The 19,120-nt window shown below is 36.5% G+C and overlaps 2 protein-coding genes and 1 pseudogene across 3 annotated transcripts; 2 read left to right on the top strand and 1 right to left on the bottom strand.

Annotated features, from left to right (window-relative positions):
• The first annotated feature begins 1,597 nt into the window (after positions 1–1,597).
• LOC143194887 (trypsin-1 pseudogene) lies at positions 1,598–5,727 on the top strand (annotated as a pseudogene). Its single transcript, XR_013005402.1, has 2 exons — positions 1,598–2,728; positions 5,590–5,727. The product of XR_013005402.1 is annotated as a trypsin-1 pseudogene (transcript).
• Positions 5,728–9,434: 3,707 nt separating this feature from the next.
• Positions 9,435–15,147, top strand: Erk7 (Extracellularly regulated kinase 7). The gene is made up of 5 exons (XM_076401662.1): positions 9,435–9,837; positions 9,894–10,100; positions 13,100–13,240; positions 13,296–13,435; positions 14,283–15,147. Exons 1-5 carry the CDS (start codon positions 9,578–9,580, stop codon positions 15,029–15,031), a joined length of 1,497 nt encoding a protein of 498 aa, XP_076257777.1. The 5' UTR covers positions 9,435–9,577; the 3' UTR covers positions 15,032–15,147.
• Positions 15,148–17,106: 1,959 nt separating this feature from the next.
• LOC143194875 (ribitol 5-phosphate transferase FKRP) lies at positions 17,107–18,898 on the bottom strand. Its single transcript, XM_076401636.1, has 2 exons — positions 18,151–18,898; positions 17,107–18,094 (listed from the first exon to the last, which is right to left on the bottom strand). Exons 1-2 carry the CDS (start codon positions 18,859–18,861, stop codon positions 17,312–17,314), a joined length of 1,494 nt encoding a protein of 497 aa, XP_076257751.1. The 5' UTR covers positions 18,862–18,898; the 3' UTR covers positions 17,107–17,311.
• Between the last annotated feature and the right edge of the window lie 222 nt (positions 18,899–19,120).

Raw genomic sequence — 19,120 nt, 5'->3', positions numbered from 1 at the left:
GTTCTAGTTCTGACACATTTTACTGAATATCTTTATTATACATTAATTTGTATCCCAACAACAAAAGAAAGAGTATTTGGAATATTTGCCGACGACACAGTTATAATGGCAAAAGATGTAACATGTCAATTGAAAAGTCCCCGGCCTACCATAGTAAAACATATTTTTTGGCAAAGTTTTTTTTATTCAATATAATTCCCTTCAAGGGTGATACACTAATTATAGCGACCCTCCAACTTTTCGATACCATTTTTGCAGTACGATTGCTTTGCTTCAAGACAGGCCTCAGTTTCAAAGATCACCTCTTCATTCGACGAACATTTCTTCCCAGAGAGCATTCTTTTGAGAACTGAGAACAGGAAATAGTCGCTGAGGGCCAGATCTGGAGAATACGGTGGATGAGGAAGCGATTCGAAGACCAATTCATGGATTTTTGGCATAGTTTTTACTGCCTTGAGATACGGTGCATTGTCTTGGTGAAGCAGCACTTTCTTTTTCTTCAAATGCGGCCGTTTTTTGGCAATTTCGTCCTTAAAACGGCCCAATAACGCTATGTAATAGTCGCTGTTGACGTTCCTTCCTTTTCAAGGTAGTCAATAAAAATTATTCCATGCGCATCCCAAAATACACACGGCATAACCTTGCCAGCCGATTGTTGCGTTTTCCCACGCTTTCGAGCGGGTTCATTATGTGCGGTCCACTCGGATGACTGTCGATTGGACTTCGGAGTGAAATAATGGAGTCCATATACATTGTCACATATCGACGCAAAAACTTGGGTTTATTACGCTTGATCAACTTCAAACACTGCTCCGAATCATCCACTCGTCGCTGTTTTTGGTTATTTTAATCGGGTTAAAATTTAAAATTTTCACAATAACAAAAGTTGCTTCACTCAAAATGCTGTAATTCACAAACTAATGATCCGACAGCTATCAAATTTATACACGCATCTTTTGAGCGTTAGGGCTAACTAAAAAACAAGTGAATTTAGTTCTAGTAGCGCCATCTATATGTTAGGCCTAGGAGTTTTCAATTATACTGTTACTTATATTCATTATCATTAATATCAAAATGCTTCTGTTTCCATCTATTATCTGTTTTCTGTGGATGCTGTGTGGGTGCTCATCAGTTGATTTTATTATATATTCTCCTTTTTCCCAATATATTCCTTTTAAAAGGTGAAAGAATGTGCTCCGAACACATGGGAGCACCTAATATTGATCCCTAAACCAAAAAATCTCAATTTTATTGCCGATTTCTAATAACTAATGAAGCTTTATGACCGCCAACAATGTAACGTGTTATAGATCACTCGTTAACAGAGCGAAAGGGGTCGCCAGTCAGATTTATGTACCACCTCTGCGAAGATTCCGACAAGGCTCGGCGGTTCTTTTTTTTTAAGTAAAATCGGTGAAACGCTCACCATATTTAACGATTTTCATCGCGTAACCTTCTCGATTTTCTCGCCAATCCGTGGACCGCCGCCGTCGACGCGATGTTTCTCGTCCCGTATGAGATAAGAAAGTGCCTCCGAATCGGTAGAAACCGAAACTTATTGCAAAACAAACCAGTTTCACGGGACGAATTATGTCGGTTCGACGTATTTTTCGACGGTTCCGTAGAGAGTTGGATTTACTTTCTTTGAAGGCCAAGTGAAAGAGAGACGCGCACACACAAACAAACACACATACCGACCGTCGGTGAAATCAGCCGATAGCACGACAGTCAGTTGAAGCCAATCATGCGGTCGGGCGTCGCGTTCCTCGTCTACGTGCTGCTCATCCACCAGGTCGGAGCGCGGCTTCATCACGACAACAACAACACGACGACGGCGCGTCAGGGTCGGATCTTCTTCAACCAACTGTTCGGGGGTCTCTTCGGCGACGGCGGCGGCTTGATGACGGAGGTCCAGGACGGCGGGCTGATCGACGACGACGACGATGAGGACGACGGGGCCCGGGAGTGTGCCTGCGAGTGCGGGGTTTCGAACCACGAGAACCGGATAGTCGGGGGACGTCCCACGGGAGTCAATCACTATCCGTGGATAGCCAGGATAGTGTACGACGGTCATTTCCACTGCGGCGCGTCGCTTGTGTCCGAGAACTACGTGCTGACGGCGGCCCATTGCGTCCGCAAGCTGAAACGGTCGAAGATCCGCGTCATCCTCGGGGATCACGACCAGTCCGTCACCACGGACGTTCCGGCGAAGATGCGAGCGGTGTCCGCGGTCATCCGACATCGGAACTTCGACACCGACACCTATAACCACGACATAGCGCTGCTGAAACTTCGAAAACCCGTCGAGTTCACCAAAAACATCCGCCCCATCTGTCTCCCGACATCGGGAAAAGACCCCGCCGGTAAAATGGGTACTGTAGTTGGTTGGGGACGTACCAGTGAAGGAGGAATGTTACCCAACATCGTCCAGGAAGTCGACGTCCCGATATTATCCCTGACGCAGTGCCGAGCTATGAAATACAGATCGTCCAGGATCACTTCCTACATGTTATGCGCGGGGAAAGGTGCCATGGACTCCTGTCAAGGCGACAGCGGTGGACCCCTGGTGGTGCACACCGGGGAGAAGTACGAAATCGTCGGCATCGTATCGTGGGGAGTGGGCTGTGGCCGACCTGGTTATCCTGGAGTATACACGCGAGTAGCCCGCTATGCGAACTGGCTGAGGATCAACCTCAGCGACAATTGTTTGTGTCGCTAAAAGATCCCAGTAAGTAGTTATCATCGAAAGCGTCTTATAATCACAAACAAACAAACATCATCACTATTTAAACCACTTTCTATTATTATTTTTTTATTTTGAGAAAAACAAGAACTCTCTAATAATTAGCAATTTTTATTTTAAAACATAACCGAATTTACTTTCTTGTCAATACACCAGAAGACAAACATATCTCGATTATAGAGCTCATAGATTGAATAATATTACTAACCTAATAAATAATTGAAGAATGTTTTAGCCAACTTGAATTTCGCAGGATTGAAATGAAAATTTAAAGTTGCAAAAATTATTTTACTTTTCCTGGAACTATTAACTCCTTGCTTTGATGAAACTCTTTTTCCCCGAAATATTTTTTTTTAAATAAGAGAAGAGCTGGAAGTTAGAGGAAACAAAATCTGGCGGATATTGAAGCAACAACAAAAAATATTTTGTCTTGTTAAAAAATTGTTTTCTCTTCTCTAAACTAGGTCTTTTTCAGCTAATTGGCTCAAGCGGTTATAATAACATTATTTTACCAGTTTTTAAGTAATCCACGAAATGTTCTTCGCATCTGCTTCTTTTAGCTTCCCAAAACGCTTTCTTCAGCAACCACTAAGTTGCTAGAACTGAAGCCGGATGGGCAGCACTCTTTTAAGCTCACTATTTTAGTTCAGAATCATGATAATATACTATCACCGCCAGAAATATCATTCATAGTGATAATATATTAAAACAGTGGCAAAAAAATTGTTTAGTTCTACTATTAACAGATGGTACTCCTCGAACATACTGAATAAACTAAAATCCAAATTACAATAAAACTATGACTAAGTTATAAAATATTTTAACACTAACATATATCATTATCATATTTCATAAATATACACCTTAATGATCGACAATCTACTAAACATATTTCTTGAAATATTGGAATAATGTTATTGCTTGTGCTTTAAAATGTAGGATTGAACGAAATATATGATGACCAAAGAAGTACGTCACATAATTTTTTAAAAAACTATTTTGTTGTATTATTTACTTATATTATTGATGAATGTTATTAAGCCATCTAGAATTCTAGGAGATACTCAAAAAATGTTCATAGATATATCACTTAAAATGATTCTTGAAAGTTTTTGCTTTTCTTGTTTGGTGAAAAAAGATGTATCGATTTTTTTCATTATTTTTCAAAACAAACTTGTTCATGTAAATTTCAAATATTAATCAATGATGTATGTGCTATAATTGATGACCTTTTGTCACTCTTCTGGTAAAACCACAATTAGAAGTAATTATAGAACTTCTGAGATATTGAACTAAACCAAGTGATTTTCACAAGCTTCTTTCGAAACCGACTTTGTCTCTCTCTCAATCTGTCCCCAATTCTGACTGGCATTAATTTAAGCACACATAACAATAAAGATCATATAATTTCAATGGGTCTACACTGTATTCTTCACTTTCGGACGTTGACAAACAAAATATAAACATAATGAAATCTTACAATCTCTATTTTCAAAACCCAATAACGCTCTAACAGGGCGATACTAGAATTAAATCCATATGCTTTTCAGTTAGCCCTAACCCTCAAAAGGTGCGTGTATAAATTTGACAACTGTCGGATCATTAGTTTGTGAATTATAGCATTTTGAATGAAACAATTTTTGTTATTGTGAAAAAAATGGATAAAAAGGAATTTCGCGTGTTGATAAAATATTGCTATTTGAAGAGAAAAAATACAGTTGAGCAAAAACTTGGCTTGATGCCGAGTTTCCGGATACTGCCCCAGGAAAATCAACCATCAAGGATTGGTATGCTAAGTTTAGACGTGGGGAAATTAGCACCGAAGACGGTGAACGCAGTAGACGCCCAAAAGAGGTTGTTACCGACGAAAACATTAAAAAAATCCACAAAATGATTTTAAATGACCGTAAATTAAAATTGAATGAAATAGCAGACATTCTAAAGACATCAGCGACTATTACATCGCGTTATTGGATAGTATGAAGGACGAAAGCACCGAAAAACGGCCGCATTTGAAGAAAGAGAAAGTGCTGCTTCACCAAGACAATGCGCCGTGTCACAAGTCACTGAAAACGATGCCAAAAATCTATGAATTGGGCTTATTTGTTATTCTCAGATGTCAAAAAAATGCTCCCTGGGTAGAAATTTTCGTCGAACGAAGAGGTGATCGCCGAAACTGAGGCCTATTTTCAAGCAAAGAACAAACCGTACTACAAAAATGGCATCGAAAAGTATGGAAAACGCAACAGTCGGCTGGCAAGGTTATGGCGTCTGTATTTTGGGATGCGCATAGAATAATTTTCATTGACTACCTTGAAAAAGGAAGGACCATCAACAGCGACTATTACATAGCGTTATTGGACCATTTGAAAAAAAAGAAAGCGCTGCTTCACCAAGACAATGCACCGCGTCAAAAATCCATGAATTCCTCATTCACCGTATTCTCCAGATCTGGCCCCCAGCGACTATTTCCTGTTCTCAGATCCCAATGAAGAATGAAAAGGTGATCGCCGAAACTGAGGCCTATTTTGAAGCAAAGGACAAATCGTAGTACAAAAATGGCATCGAAAAGTTGGAGGGTCGCTATAATCCGTGTGTCACCATTGAAGGGAATTATGTTGAATAAAAAAAAAACAATTTTGGCAAAAAAAATGTTTTACTATGGCAGGGGACTTTTCAATTAACCTGTTAAGTTAAACTTGTTGAATAACTAACACAAAAATTTACTTAACAAGAAAGTATTTTCGATTATCACCCAATAATTTGTATGTAACTAAACAAAATCATAATTATTTTCTTACTAGCCATATAATGAAGATAATTAACATACATTTTGAATTTTACAGGAAAAAATCCGACTACAACAGCCTCATTACTCCTATAACTTAGTGAGAGGATAACAAATTTGTATTTATTATATATTATAATACACAGTGATAAATGGAGATGTTAATACAAAAAGAGAATGTGAGTGAAAAATAATTAATATAATTAGTTGTGTAAACGATATCGGACATCGTTGTATCTGTTTCATAACTATTAACACATATCCACGCCTATGCTGAAGATGGTTCAGTGAAAGTACTGTTACATGTTTGGCGATCGTTAATCATACGTGCTGAGTTTTTATATTGTCAATCTATGGTTGCGTTTAGTTGTAGTGCCTAGAGCTAGATTAGATCAGACCTGACAGTCACTGCATATTTATATATTTATTTATTATTATGTTAGTTAGCTAAACGACAATGTAAATATATTTGATGAATGTTGTGTCTTTTATTTCTTCCTATCAACCATGTATCATTTATGTGAGTCGTGAATATAACGTCTTTATGTGATAATACATAGAATATCTAAACCAACAAATGAAAATAAGAAGGAATTATATCTGCTAAATATAGCGTTCATTATAAGCCCCATGTAGTCTTCACACAAATAAATGCAGGAAGCAACGGAATAGCAATATGTGCATTATGCAATTTTAAAGGGTATTTAGTATACCAGAAAAAAATTAAAGAAATTCAGCCAAATAAAATGACGGCGGTACAATGGTTAAGACCACTCGGCAAAGCCCAAAACTCTTCAAAGTCGTTTGCTATTGAAAATAAAAAAAGAACTTGAAGAAACAGCTAACGGCAAAAAATATATGCGACAATAAATATAGCGATAAACAAATGAAAATAAAAAAGCAGGAATCTGTAACCAACGAGCCAACCAACGTCGACATGATGAAATAGCTCAGTAAATTTCAGACACATAAAAAGATTAAAGAACAACAGATTTGCTTCCAAAAATATGTAAGTAAATTGAGCTCAGAAGCAGGCAAAGATTACTGGCTATGGGAAGTAAGATATTTCAATGTATCTCCAAAAGACGATACTTCACCTGGATTATTAAAAGATCTGCCACGAAAAGCAATAATCATGTTGGCATACATATTCAATGCTTGTTTGAGAGTGACTCATGTCACAGAATATCTTAGAGTTGCTCGAATAATTATGCTTAAAAAACCTGACAAATCGACAGAACAAGTTGGATCTTACAATTTTAAAAACATAAATATTGCTTTGCAATATTCCCGGACATCTCACTAGCTTTTGACCGAGTATAGCACTTGGGATTGGTCTACTAAATGAACAAATTATTACCGCGTAATTGCTGCTAACTGCTGGAATAATATATTTTCGGAAGAAAATTTAGAAACAGTACTTGACAGGAAGTACTGGTCGCACAGTAGAGATTGGAAAATACAGCTAAATCCAACCTATCCATGTTAATCTTGCGTTTAGACAAAAAGACAAAAACCTAATTATATCACTTGATGGATGCGCGATTCCTCAAGCAGAATCAGCTAATCATCTCAGCATCCATTTGGTAGTAGGTTAAATTGGAAACACCATGTTAGACAAAAATCAAACATATTGGTTTATCACTCAATCATAAAGCCAATTTGGACCTATGGGGTGCATATATGGCATTGAACTAAACTATCAAACCACCTAGTAATCCAACGCGAACCAGAACAAACTTCTACGATTAATTGCCAATGTTTATTGCTACGTAATCAAGGAGGAACTGCACGATGACCTCGAAATCAAATGGATACACGAAGTGACTCAACATTTCGGCTTAAAACATGGTAAAAATAGTAATATATCAACGTGTAAATTAAGATTATAACAGGTCAATTGAAAAGTCCACGGCCTGATACATAGATGGCGCTACTAGAATTAAATCCATATGTTTTTCAGTTAGCCCTAACACTCAAAAGATGCATGTATAAATTTGACATTAGTTATTCATTAGTTTGTGAATTATAGCATTTTGAGTGAAGCAACTATTGTTATTGTGAAAAAACTGGATAAAAAGGAATTTCGCGTGTTGATAAAATATTACTTTGTGAAGGGAAAAATACAGTTGAAGCAAAAACTTGGCTTGACGCCGAGTTTCCGGACACTGCCCCAGGAAAATGAACCATCAAGAATTGGTATGCTAAGTTTAGATGTGGTCAAATGAGCACCGAAAACGGTGAAAGCAGTGGACGCCCAAGAGGTTGTTACCAACGAAAACATTTAAAAAATTCGAAAAAAGGATTTTGAATGACCGTAAACTGAAGTTGAATGAAATAGCAGACACTCTATCTCACACTATCAACTGAACGTATACATCATATCATTCACGAATATTTGGGTATGAGAAAGCTCTGTGTAAAATACGTGCCGCGCGATCTCATTTTTGACTAAAAACAACGACGAGTTGATGATTCGGAGCAATGACAATGGATGAAAGCCATGTTAGCGATCATTTCACTCCGAAGTCCAAACGACAGTCTTCCGAATTGACTGCACACGATGAACCCGCTCCAAAGGATGGGAAAACGCAACAATCGGCCGGCAAGGCGTCTGTATTTTGGGATGCGCATGGAATAATTTTCATTGACTACCTTGAAAAAGGAAGGACCATCAACAACGACTATTACATAGCGTTATTGGACCATTTGAAAAAAAAGAAATCGCTGCTTCACCAAGACAATGCACCGTGTCAAAAATCCATGAATTCCTCATCCACCGTATTCTGCAGATTTGGCCCCCAGCGACTATTTCCTGTTCTCAGATCTCAAAAGAATGCTCGCTAGGAAGAAATTTTCGTTCAATGAAAAGGTCACCGAAACTGAAGCCTATTTTGAAGCAAAGGACAAATCGTACTACAAAAATGGTATCGAAAAGTTGGAGGGTCGCTATAATCAGTGTATCACCCTTAAAGGGAATTATGTTGAATAAAAAAAAAACTAATTTTACCAAAAAAATTTATTTTACTATGGTAGGCCGGGGACTTTTCAATTGGCTTGTTACTAAGCATATCTAATGTGAGATATAAAGAAGGAAAACCATCCCAAAAGACGTTCAGTTTTACCCAGCCTGGTTACTAGCGTGAAGCACAATCACAAATACGAACATACAGTCGCGTTCATTTTTTCAATTAATATTAACGAAAATAAAGGTGATTTTTCATTCGATGAGCTAAAACACAAACTTAAATTATTCCCAATCGGTAGCTTCGTGTGCCAATAAAGTACGTTCAAAAATAAACGAGATGTACACAAGACAAGTCATATATTTCTCCCAGCAATGACAATTCTAAATCCACATCCCCCAACCCCATCGACAGCCCCGATGAAATAAAAATCAACCACCAGACCCCGAATACTTAAACTCACCCTTTCCATCGGCTGTACGTGACTTTTTCATAGGCAACCCCCGTACACGAACCCGGCGTCTAATAAATAAACAAACGCCGACCCATTTACCCACATACGCGGCGGCAGATGTCGCCCCGCCGCTCGGCGCCGCGACTGTCCAGCCTGACACCGGTACAAATTCGTCCGCGTCACCATGGTAACGCAGTTGCATGCCTACCGCGATTAATAAACAGGACGATTCATAATGATAAAACATTCGCCGGCCCTCTTCGATGTCCCGTGTACCTGGAACGTCATTCCATCGACTACTAGATCCAGTTGATATCTGATGAAACGGCCGATTGGTTGTCGATCGCCGTTTGACATTGTTTTACGGGAAATCGTGGCTTGTTTATTCGAATCTTTTTTGTATCCGTGTCGTCACGCCGCTGAATACATATTCTCGATTTTAACGTGGACGTTTCGTTCGAGATTGGGGTTCATCATCAGTCACCGTGTCGAGTGAATTCGAATTGTCTCGCGACCGGGACCGTCGTGTGACAATGTCAGTGACAGTAGTGTCAATTGTCATGTTGATGTAAGATGCACGTTTACAACGGTTTTATATAAGAAAAAGAGCGGTAATACACAAGACGATGGCACAGTCGAAGGACAGGATGTCGGAGATCGACGATCACATAGCGAAGCGTTTCGACATCCAGAAGAGATTGGGGAAGGGAGCCTACGGGATCGTGTGGAAGGCGATCGACAGGAAAACCAAGGAAGTGGTGGCCGTGAAGAAGATCTTCGACGCCTTCCGGAACCAAACGGACGCGCAGAGGACGTTCCGCGAGATCATGTTCCTGCAATCGTTCAAGAACCACCCGAATATAGTGAAGCTTCACAGTATACACAGGTATTTGAACCGAGCATCGTTCCCCGTCGTTATATGACGATTCTTACGATATTTAGGGCTGCCAACAACAAAGATATATACTTGGGTTTCGAGTACATGGAGACTGATCTACACAACGTGATTAAGAGAGGGAATATCCTCAAGGATATCCACAAGAGGTACATCATGTACCAGCTGCTGAAGGCGATGAAGTATATACATTCCGGGAACGTGATTCATCGAGACCTGAAGCCTAGCAACGTTTTGTTGGATAGTTTGTGTCGGTAAGCAATAAATAAGCTCCATATGAGGTGTTAGATAGGCGAAATAATGTTAAAGGCTTGCATGTACTCATTTTAAAAGAAATATATTGAGAAAAATTAGTAGATTATGTCTCGATCAAAATATTCGCCATCATATCCTGCGTTTCTCCATATTTCTAGAAATTTAGCGATACCGTGAGGAAGAACGCCTTCTTAAGAACTTACTTCTTCGGCGTTTCAGTGGTTGTCAGGCAAGAACACCTTTGCTTGCTGCAGTTCATGGTATCTTTCGAGAAAAGTTTCGCTACATCCAATTGCTATATGAGGTTATAGTGGCCCAATCTACTAATTCTATTGGTCAGTTTAAATCTCCATTATAGGCACCTGGAAAGTAAGGAAAGGAAAACATTTTACGATGAACGCATTTGATAGGTTCTTTGATAAAGTAGATACGGCGCTATGACAGCCCTGGCGTTTCATTGACCAATTAAATTCAAGTAAATTTTAAAAAATTAAATACAATATTGTCAATAGGGCAGATTGTGGACTCACGAAGAGTAATAAAAAAAATACAATATAAAAATAAATATATTTATTAAAGAAGAATCTTTGATATATGGCAAATACAATTCAAAATGTTCATATTCATATTTTTCATATTTGTTTAATCAATATAATTCAATTTAATAATTTACTCTAATATGTCTAGAGTTCTATCTTCTTGTTTTCTTATACTGAAAGCAAACTTTGAATCGTTCCCTATTAAAATTAAAAGTATACGGCGCATGTTGTTATTATTTTTAATATTTTATCTAGAAGATCATTATGTACTATGCAATTAAAAGATTTTAGATTCAATTTTTTACGATATCTGACCAAATGTGTTATCGACGTGTTAACTCCTAGTTTATTTAAATAATAGGGGTACACATAAATGTATAATAAACTAGCGACCCGCCCCGGCTTCGCACGGGTGCAATGCTGATACTAAATTAAATAAACTACAGAAAAAATATGAACGTTCTATATAAAAACATAGCGGCCCGCTCCGACTTTGCACGGGCATAAAATATATATGCCTATGTCACTCAATGAAAACATGATTAAAATCGATCCAGTATTTTTGGTTCATTCATTACTGCTCTTGGCCTGCACGCATTAAATTTGGAGTAAAACAATTCCTCTTCCCCTATACTTACTATGAAGATTTCCTGCTATCTTTGGAATATCTAAATTCATACAATTTTTATTACATTACACATTTTTAAACGCAAATTTTAAATTTGTAATATCTCCGAAAATATTTCTTTAATTTACATGCTGTAAGGAACCATATTGATCTATATTAATTGCACACTGTATTTAAGGTACTTAATTCGATAAGGATTAATGCCGTATTGCTTAAAATAGCTTCGTAAATAAGCCATTTTCTCACGTAAAAAGTAAACAATAAAAATGGTTAATGTGGGTTATCCCTAAAAGATAAACATATACCATCGCGGACTTTTTTGTAGACCTTTTTATGGTGTACAATACTGTAGTACATTAATTTGATCTAACTCGTAGGGTTAGGCAGCGTTTTTGCTAATTGCTAAATAAGCCTAAAAATAGGTTAATTTACAACATCACGTTAGAAACCTCTAAAATTAGCAATGTTGCCTTAGTATATTATGCATGTATTATACATATAAACCTTCCTCTTGAATCACTCTATCTATTGAAAAAAACCGCATCAAAATCCGTTGCGTAGTTTTAAAGATTTAAGCGCACATAGGGATATAGGGAAAGAAAAGGCGACTTTGTTTTATACTATGTAGTGATAATACAGTTTAAATATTCACCGGCTTTGTTGGCGCAATGGTCAAGGCAACAGAACGGTCTTCCTCCTATTGCAATAGTCGCGGGTTCCAGTCCTGCTGGGATATAGTCGTAAGTTTATGTTTGTGATCGTTCTTAGATAAAAGTGCAAAATCCATAATGGAAAATGATCCCAGTCACGCCAGTAACCAGTTTGGGTCAGACCGGATGTTTTCTGGCATAATTACTAAGTTGGTCACTGGGCAATCGGTACGCTTAATGCCGAGGACCGTGATTCGGAGCCCACGTTAAGCTGTAGGTCCAGTCCAAATAAAAACCCTCGTTGGTTAAAAGAGGACTTTAATTATTTTTTTTAGTTCAAATATTCGATATGGTCTTGTCCATTTTCAACGAATTTACGGATTCTTCCTTTGCAGAATTTGATTCATCTTCAATACAACAACTGATAAAAACAAATGATGATCTGTAGACGCAATGTTTGGTTGATATGGTGTCAGGTTTCACTTCTGATCTGCTTGATATTTTTGAACAAGTCGTATATTGGAAGATTTAAGGTCGTCATGATAACGATGTATCCTCGTCCTTTTTCCTCTATAACTCACTTCAAAATCATTAAATGTCATACATGGTGTCCAAAAGTAACATAATACTTTCAAAAACTCTTAATAGATCATCAAATACAGCTTTTTCCAATTATTATTTCATTCAATTTATCTAGTTATCTGTAGCCCATCAAATAAAACAGTTGATGTGTCGCAACTTTGTACAACTTTTATCGCTTTATAACATTCTTATTTTATATAATACTAATTATAATCACTAATGTTTTGAAGAATTTTGGAAACATTTGGCAACATGACCCACAATCCGCTGCGAGTTTAAAACGAATGCAATGAATCAATGATGTATATTCATAAATTTATATTTTTAATATTTTTTAATAGAGAGTAATGTAGTTCATAAGATATTAGAGTAATCGATATAATTGGAGAAATAAATAAATAAACGAAATAAACTACTAAAAGAAAAAGAAGAATTAACACATGACGTATATGACAGATAATTTCGATCACTAAAATCGATATATCACATATTTTACCATAATAATATGTCATAATCTCATCACTCCGAATCGATTAAAACTAATACAAAGCCTCACAGCCGCCTACTTTTATTAATTTAGAGTTTCCGAACGTTTCTAGATGTAAAATAGCCGATTTTGGATTAGCACGATCCCTGACCCAAGGATCGGAGAGTGCCTTGAGCGACAGCGACCCCACACTGACTGATTACGTGGCGACTAGATGGTATAGAGCTCCGGAAATCCTCATAGCGAATAGAAGGTAACTAAGCCGGGCAACCAAGATTATTTGTCGATATTCTCGGTTATTTTTCCAGATACACTAAAGGTATTGATATGTGGAGTCTTGGGTGTATATTAGCCGAAATGTCCGGAGGTAAGCCTGTTTTTCCTGGTTCCTCGACGGTTAATCAAGTGGAAAGAATTATGGCAGCCATACCGACGCCATCATCTGAAGGTTCGTAGTTTTAACTTTAATCATACGTACTTAATTTACTAACTATTTCATGCATTCTATAATAAATATCGCATTTTCAATATGACAATAGTTTTTCACAATCTCACATTTAGGTTAGGTACAAGTTCCAATAATAATTTTAATGTCAAATGAAAAGAAGCAAAACGAATTTATTTCATTCAAAATAGTCTCGCCGAAACTTTATATGGCCGGTCACACAGTGCACATCATAAATGACGTCGAATATAGTGTCAATCACAGTATAAACTCTCACAGTAAAAACATAAAATTCGTTTTATATCCGGAGCGGATTATTCCTTCTCATTTTATCCTTGTTAAAAAGAGATAGAATGATGTATGATGCTTCCGAACATGTAATTGAACGAGCTGTTGCCAAATATCTGCAAAATTATTTAAAACCTTACCTAACAGGTAAATTCAAAAGTCCCCGGCCTGACACATAGATGGCGCAACTAGAATTCAATCCATACGCTTTTTAGTTAGCCCTAACCCTCAAAAGAAGTGTGTTTGTCAATTATAGCATTTTGAATGAAGCTACTTTTGTAATAAAATCAAAACAAATACAAAAAAATTCAGTTGAAGCAAAAACTTGGCTTGACGCCGAGTTTCCGGACACTGCCCCAGGAAAATCAACCATCAAGGATTGGTATGCTAAGTTGAATGTACATGATGAAATGAGCACCGAAGAAGGTGAACGCAATGGACGCCCAAAAGAGGTTGTTACCGACGAAAACATGGGCCAGGGACTTTTCAATTGACCTGTTAACAAAAACCATAACAAAGAGTGTTTAAGACAATCACTAATTCATCCAATGTCTTGTTTCAGATATCAGCCAAGTCTGCATATCGGGTGTCGGTTCCTCGATGATCAAGAACGCCTCATCCGTTTCCAAAGTGCCTCTACAGTCCATGCTCGGCTCGAGCGTGCCCTCGGATGCCATAAGCCTCATCAATCAGCTACTAGTGTTCAACCCCCACAAGAGACTCAAGGCTGACGAGGCGCTCGAACATGAATACGTGGCCAAGTTTCACGACAAGGATCTGGAGATAGCGATGGCTTCGAACGTCGTCATACCGTTGAACGACGACATCCGACTCTCCGTGGACGACTACAGAAACAAGCTGTACGAACTGATGTCCGGACACCATCCCAGGACGCATCCCAAAGCCGTCATCAAGCAGAAATTCATCATGCCGGACGTTTACTCCAAGGTGACTAAGAACGCGGAGAAGTACATAAGATCCCACGTGAACCAGCGCGAGAGATGTCAGATAATGTCACAGTCCGAACCGAAGATCAACCACAAGAACACGAACATCGTGCAGATGGCCCACATGAACAAATCGGACTCCAAGGTGATTTTATCGCGAGGCCCTTCTGTCGTCGACAGGAGCAGCACGACAAAAGCCGGAGGCGACTGCCGGATACCCATGAGGTCAAATTCGGAGGTGCCCAAGCGAAGAATCACTCCGCCCAAAACGAAACTCTACGAATCGTTCAATAGCTACAACAAATCCCACGGAATTATCACGCAGAGCGCTCTGATGGAGCTCAGAGCCGCCGGTTTACGATAAACGAAACAGTATTACGTTTTTTCTATGTCATTTTCTATTTTGATGATTTTTACGATATATATTTATACACAACTTTATGTACGGTATACTTTAAATACAACAAATTGCCAATCACATGCTCCTATCTACTTATTTTAAGTTTTCGTTTTGGTAATAATAGACTAATACTCTATTATATTACAAACTCAATGTGTCGGTATACTGTCCACTACACATACAGATATTCGTTAAAATAGTAATATCTATGGTGGCGCCATCTATTGGCAAACAGTTATACATTACAGATGTACGATGCAGGTGCTTTTAACAAATCATTTTTCTAAATCCCTAAACAACAGAATATAATATATAATCTATTCATAATAAAATATTACAGTGCCAGAATACTCCATTAATTTAATATTTTGGAGAAGACTCTGTATAATAAATGTATCTTAAAAATCAAAACCTGTTTTACAATTATGAATTATTTAATTAACAACTACCAAATTCACCCATTTATTGACTAAACTATTACGTACAATGCAAAAATTTTAAGGATAACAACTAGTATCTGAAAAATTTGAATGAGAACATCTAAAAAGAAACTTTGCTCATAAAAAAATGTACAGAAATTTTATTTGCTAATAATACTTTGTGACTAAAACTAATTCATGTATTTAGTAACTTAATAATGATGTGCAACGGATTATGCCATCCATTGGTGAATAATTAATAACATACATACTTAAACATAGAAGAGTTGTTGCATATCTAACAACTATTATCTAACAATACCTAAATATGCATTTTAGTTGTTCTATCTGAATTCAATAATTATAGAGTACACAATAAAACTTCAAAAAACTAGCAACGGGAAATGATGTAACCATAAACATATAGCATTTCATTAACTGTAGTTGTTGAAATCCTGAATATGGAAGAGTGTTTGCATAACAAGTGGTAACGACTGAAGTTTACCTTCTCTTTTTTATGTACGCCTGTTATTAGACCGAATTTTCATAGAATATAATTTTGTATTAAGATCCTATAAATTATAGGAGAAATACGTTATTTATTTAATTCTTAAAAAAAACAAACTTGTAAAAAGTTCTTTCTTTCTTCCTTCCTTCTTCACACAACATCTTCATCAACTACATCGTAGAGATTTTTTGAGTAAATTAGCTGCACTCAACCTTTGGAGCCGTCCATTTTGGTAGGCTTCATAAATTTACATTGTGGAAACAATCGAAACCATATTTTCTACCAGGAGCGCATAAATCAGAAGAGCTATTATAAACCTCGCCATAAGATACGGCAAGCAACCAAGCAAACATTATATACCTCTTCACAATAGCAATCAATTTTGTTTCGGCAATGAATAAAATAAAATAAAAATCACTATCAGTAAATAATTGGTAAAAAAGTGTTCGAATCTTTATCGTTAATGCCGATAAAAGAAAACCAGTGGAAAGAAATTTTGATATAACTGATATTATGAGTATATAGTAGAACTGGAGAATATGATTTTGAATCAATCGCACTTTTATTTTAGAGGAAAAAGTCCAGATAGTAATTTAATTTAATATGCATCTTTCTTAAAAATTAATATCATTGTAGGGTTAAATGATCTACAATTATTTTAAAACAACATTAATTTAAACTGCTTTATTAAGGATCAGACAGATTCAAACAGAAACAAATGAAAACTTTCAGGTATCTGGATTACGTAACTTAAAAATAATTCAGTGAGAAAACTTTAAACTGTAAAGTCTAATTTCTTTTGGCTGAAAAATTAGAAATAAGTTTCTTATAAATATTGATTAGTGCAAATGCAGGATTAAATTAAATTCATTTACTTTAAACCAACGTTTATTTAAATTGCTTTAATAATAACAATGATTAGAATTTATTTTAAATAGATTGATACACTTTGAAAAATAAAAAATATTTTATTACAAATGAAAAATAAGAAATGAGAGTGTTCAGGTATCTAGATCATATATTGATCAGGATTTGAAACAATTTATCAAGATTAATCTACATACATAGTTTATTGGCACAAATTTAGAGATAAACCCGTATATAACTACACAATAATTCTATTTATACAGGAATTTCCAAACTGAATAATACTGTTCGCCATTTAATACTGTTTTTTTTTTATTGAGATTTTGTGCTTTATTAAATTTTTGTAGGATCAAGTACAAAGCTCTCTCCATCTTTGGCATCGTCTCACTGTCACAACCTTAATTTTTTCTTTTTATTAAATGAACATGCTCAATTGTTGATTCAAACTCTCTATGGAAATTTTATTTTATTTGGATCGGGATATTCGGGGTTTTCTATACAGCCTTTGCCATATTTTAACTCTAAGAAATCCCTGATATTATTCGGACTGGGAACACTACGACCTACAAAATCTATACTAGACATGGGATGTAGAAATGATTCTGGAAATTCCATATTTCTGTGACTGGTGAACCATGCATCTTTGGCCATGGTGCCATTTTTCGAGTAAAACGGAAATAGATTCACATTAATCCTGTTTATCTTACTGTAAAATACTCTGAATAAGTTTCCTTCAGTACCCTTCTCCCATAGGAAACCCTTCTTATCCACAATAGGTTTGGTTTGAGCTTTTTTCAACCACCTACATCTATTTATATCTTCACGAACAAAGCCAATATCTACATTGTGATCCCAGGGAAGAATATCACCACTCCTCATGGCACCTAACAAACTACCTGCTTCCAACCAGTATCGTACACCAGCTTCATCTAGCATTGAGAACACATGGCGAGCTGTTTTCCTCAAGTTGGAAATGCAACAAGGTGGTGTCCATTTCTTTTCATATAAATATGAAGGTATGGAGTCTAACACTGTCCCAAAACATCGTGGAGTATCCTTGGAACAACCATACCATTCATTCATCCCATTTTCTTTAATTACCTGTTTGATTTTAAATATTTTGTAAAACTTTCTCAGCAGCTCTTGATCACTCTGTTTCTTCTTGAACTGGCTATGATGAGATCTTAACACTGGCTTGCCCTCATGTAATGAATTGGCTTTTAAAATTGTGGCCTAAGTAATAAAAAAAGATTAAACAAATTATCAACATTACACATCTATCACATTACCTCAACTTTATGCACAGAAGTTTGAACATAGAGTGAATGAGGAAAGGGATGTAATAAAGGGTCATAAAGTTTTGTTAATAAATCTTTTTCGACCATAATTAATTGTTTCCCAGACACTTCATCACAACGATTCTCTCTAGATAAACTGTATTTAATAGTCCATTCTCTTTGATTTATGTTGAGCTTTAAACATTTTAAATTCTTTGACTGTCCTACAGGAAGCACCGCTATACTATTCGGCTTTTTGCTTAACTCATTTGTCATGACATGTAGGGGATGTTGGGACGTTATCCTACTCGAGTCTGGTACAAATAAAACATATTTCGTCTTAATTTTAGCCAGAAGATCTTCCTGATGTTTTAAATTCGGTGACAAATTATACAGCTTTACATTTGATAAAGAATTGTTAGTGATGGCGAGATCCAAGGGAGGATAAGGTATTTCATTATACACAATCCACAGCATAATATTTGGGAACATATTTATGAATGACTGGGCGGTTAATGTTACATCGTTCTCGTATAACTCAAATTGTCTGAGAACGATTGTTACCAGCTGACTAGTTCGTAACTTAGGGGGTTTGGTCACTGCCCTGCTAGCAGTCAACCGATTCAATTCATGATTCAGAATTGTCACATTAACATAGAATCTATATGTTAAAAAACACAAAACAACAACCAAAAACATAACCCTTCCTAATCTGTATCGCATTATACAAAAACGTCCAAATTATTAAAATAAAAAAAACAAAAAACTTACATGATGAATAAATAAAAATCAAACAAACCCAAGCACTTATTCATTTCTTTTGATTTTGTATTAATAATTTATCTTTTTATTCAATTAAACTTTGTTGGTCTATATACGTTATATACATTTGAACTACTGCAACTGTCATTGTGAAACAATCCACGTTTAAGATATTTATCTAACTTTAAAAAAAATAAATTTTTATTATTTAAATGAATTT

The sequence above is a fragment of the Rhynchophorus ferrugineus genome, unplaced genomic scaffold (assembly GCF_030347505.1).
Source record: "Rhynchophorus ferrugineus isolate W39M unplaced genomic scaffold, kcgeb_rfMv2 rfM4, whole genome shotgun sequence".
Classification (NCBI taxonomy): Eukaryota; Metazoa; Arthropoda; class Insecta; order Coleoptera; family Curculionidae; genus Rhynchophorus; species Rhynchophorus ferrugineus.
Note: the sequence above shows the minus strand (reverse complement) of the source record. Positions and strands in the feature narration are given on the sequence as shown.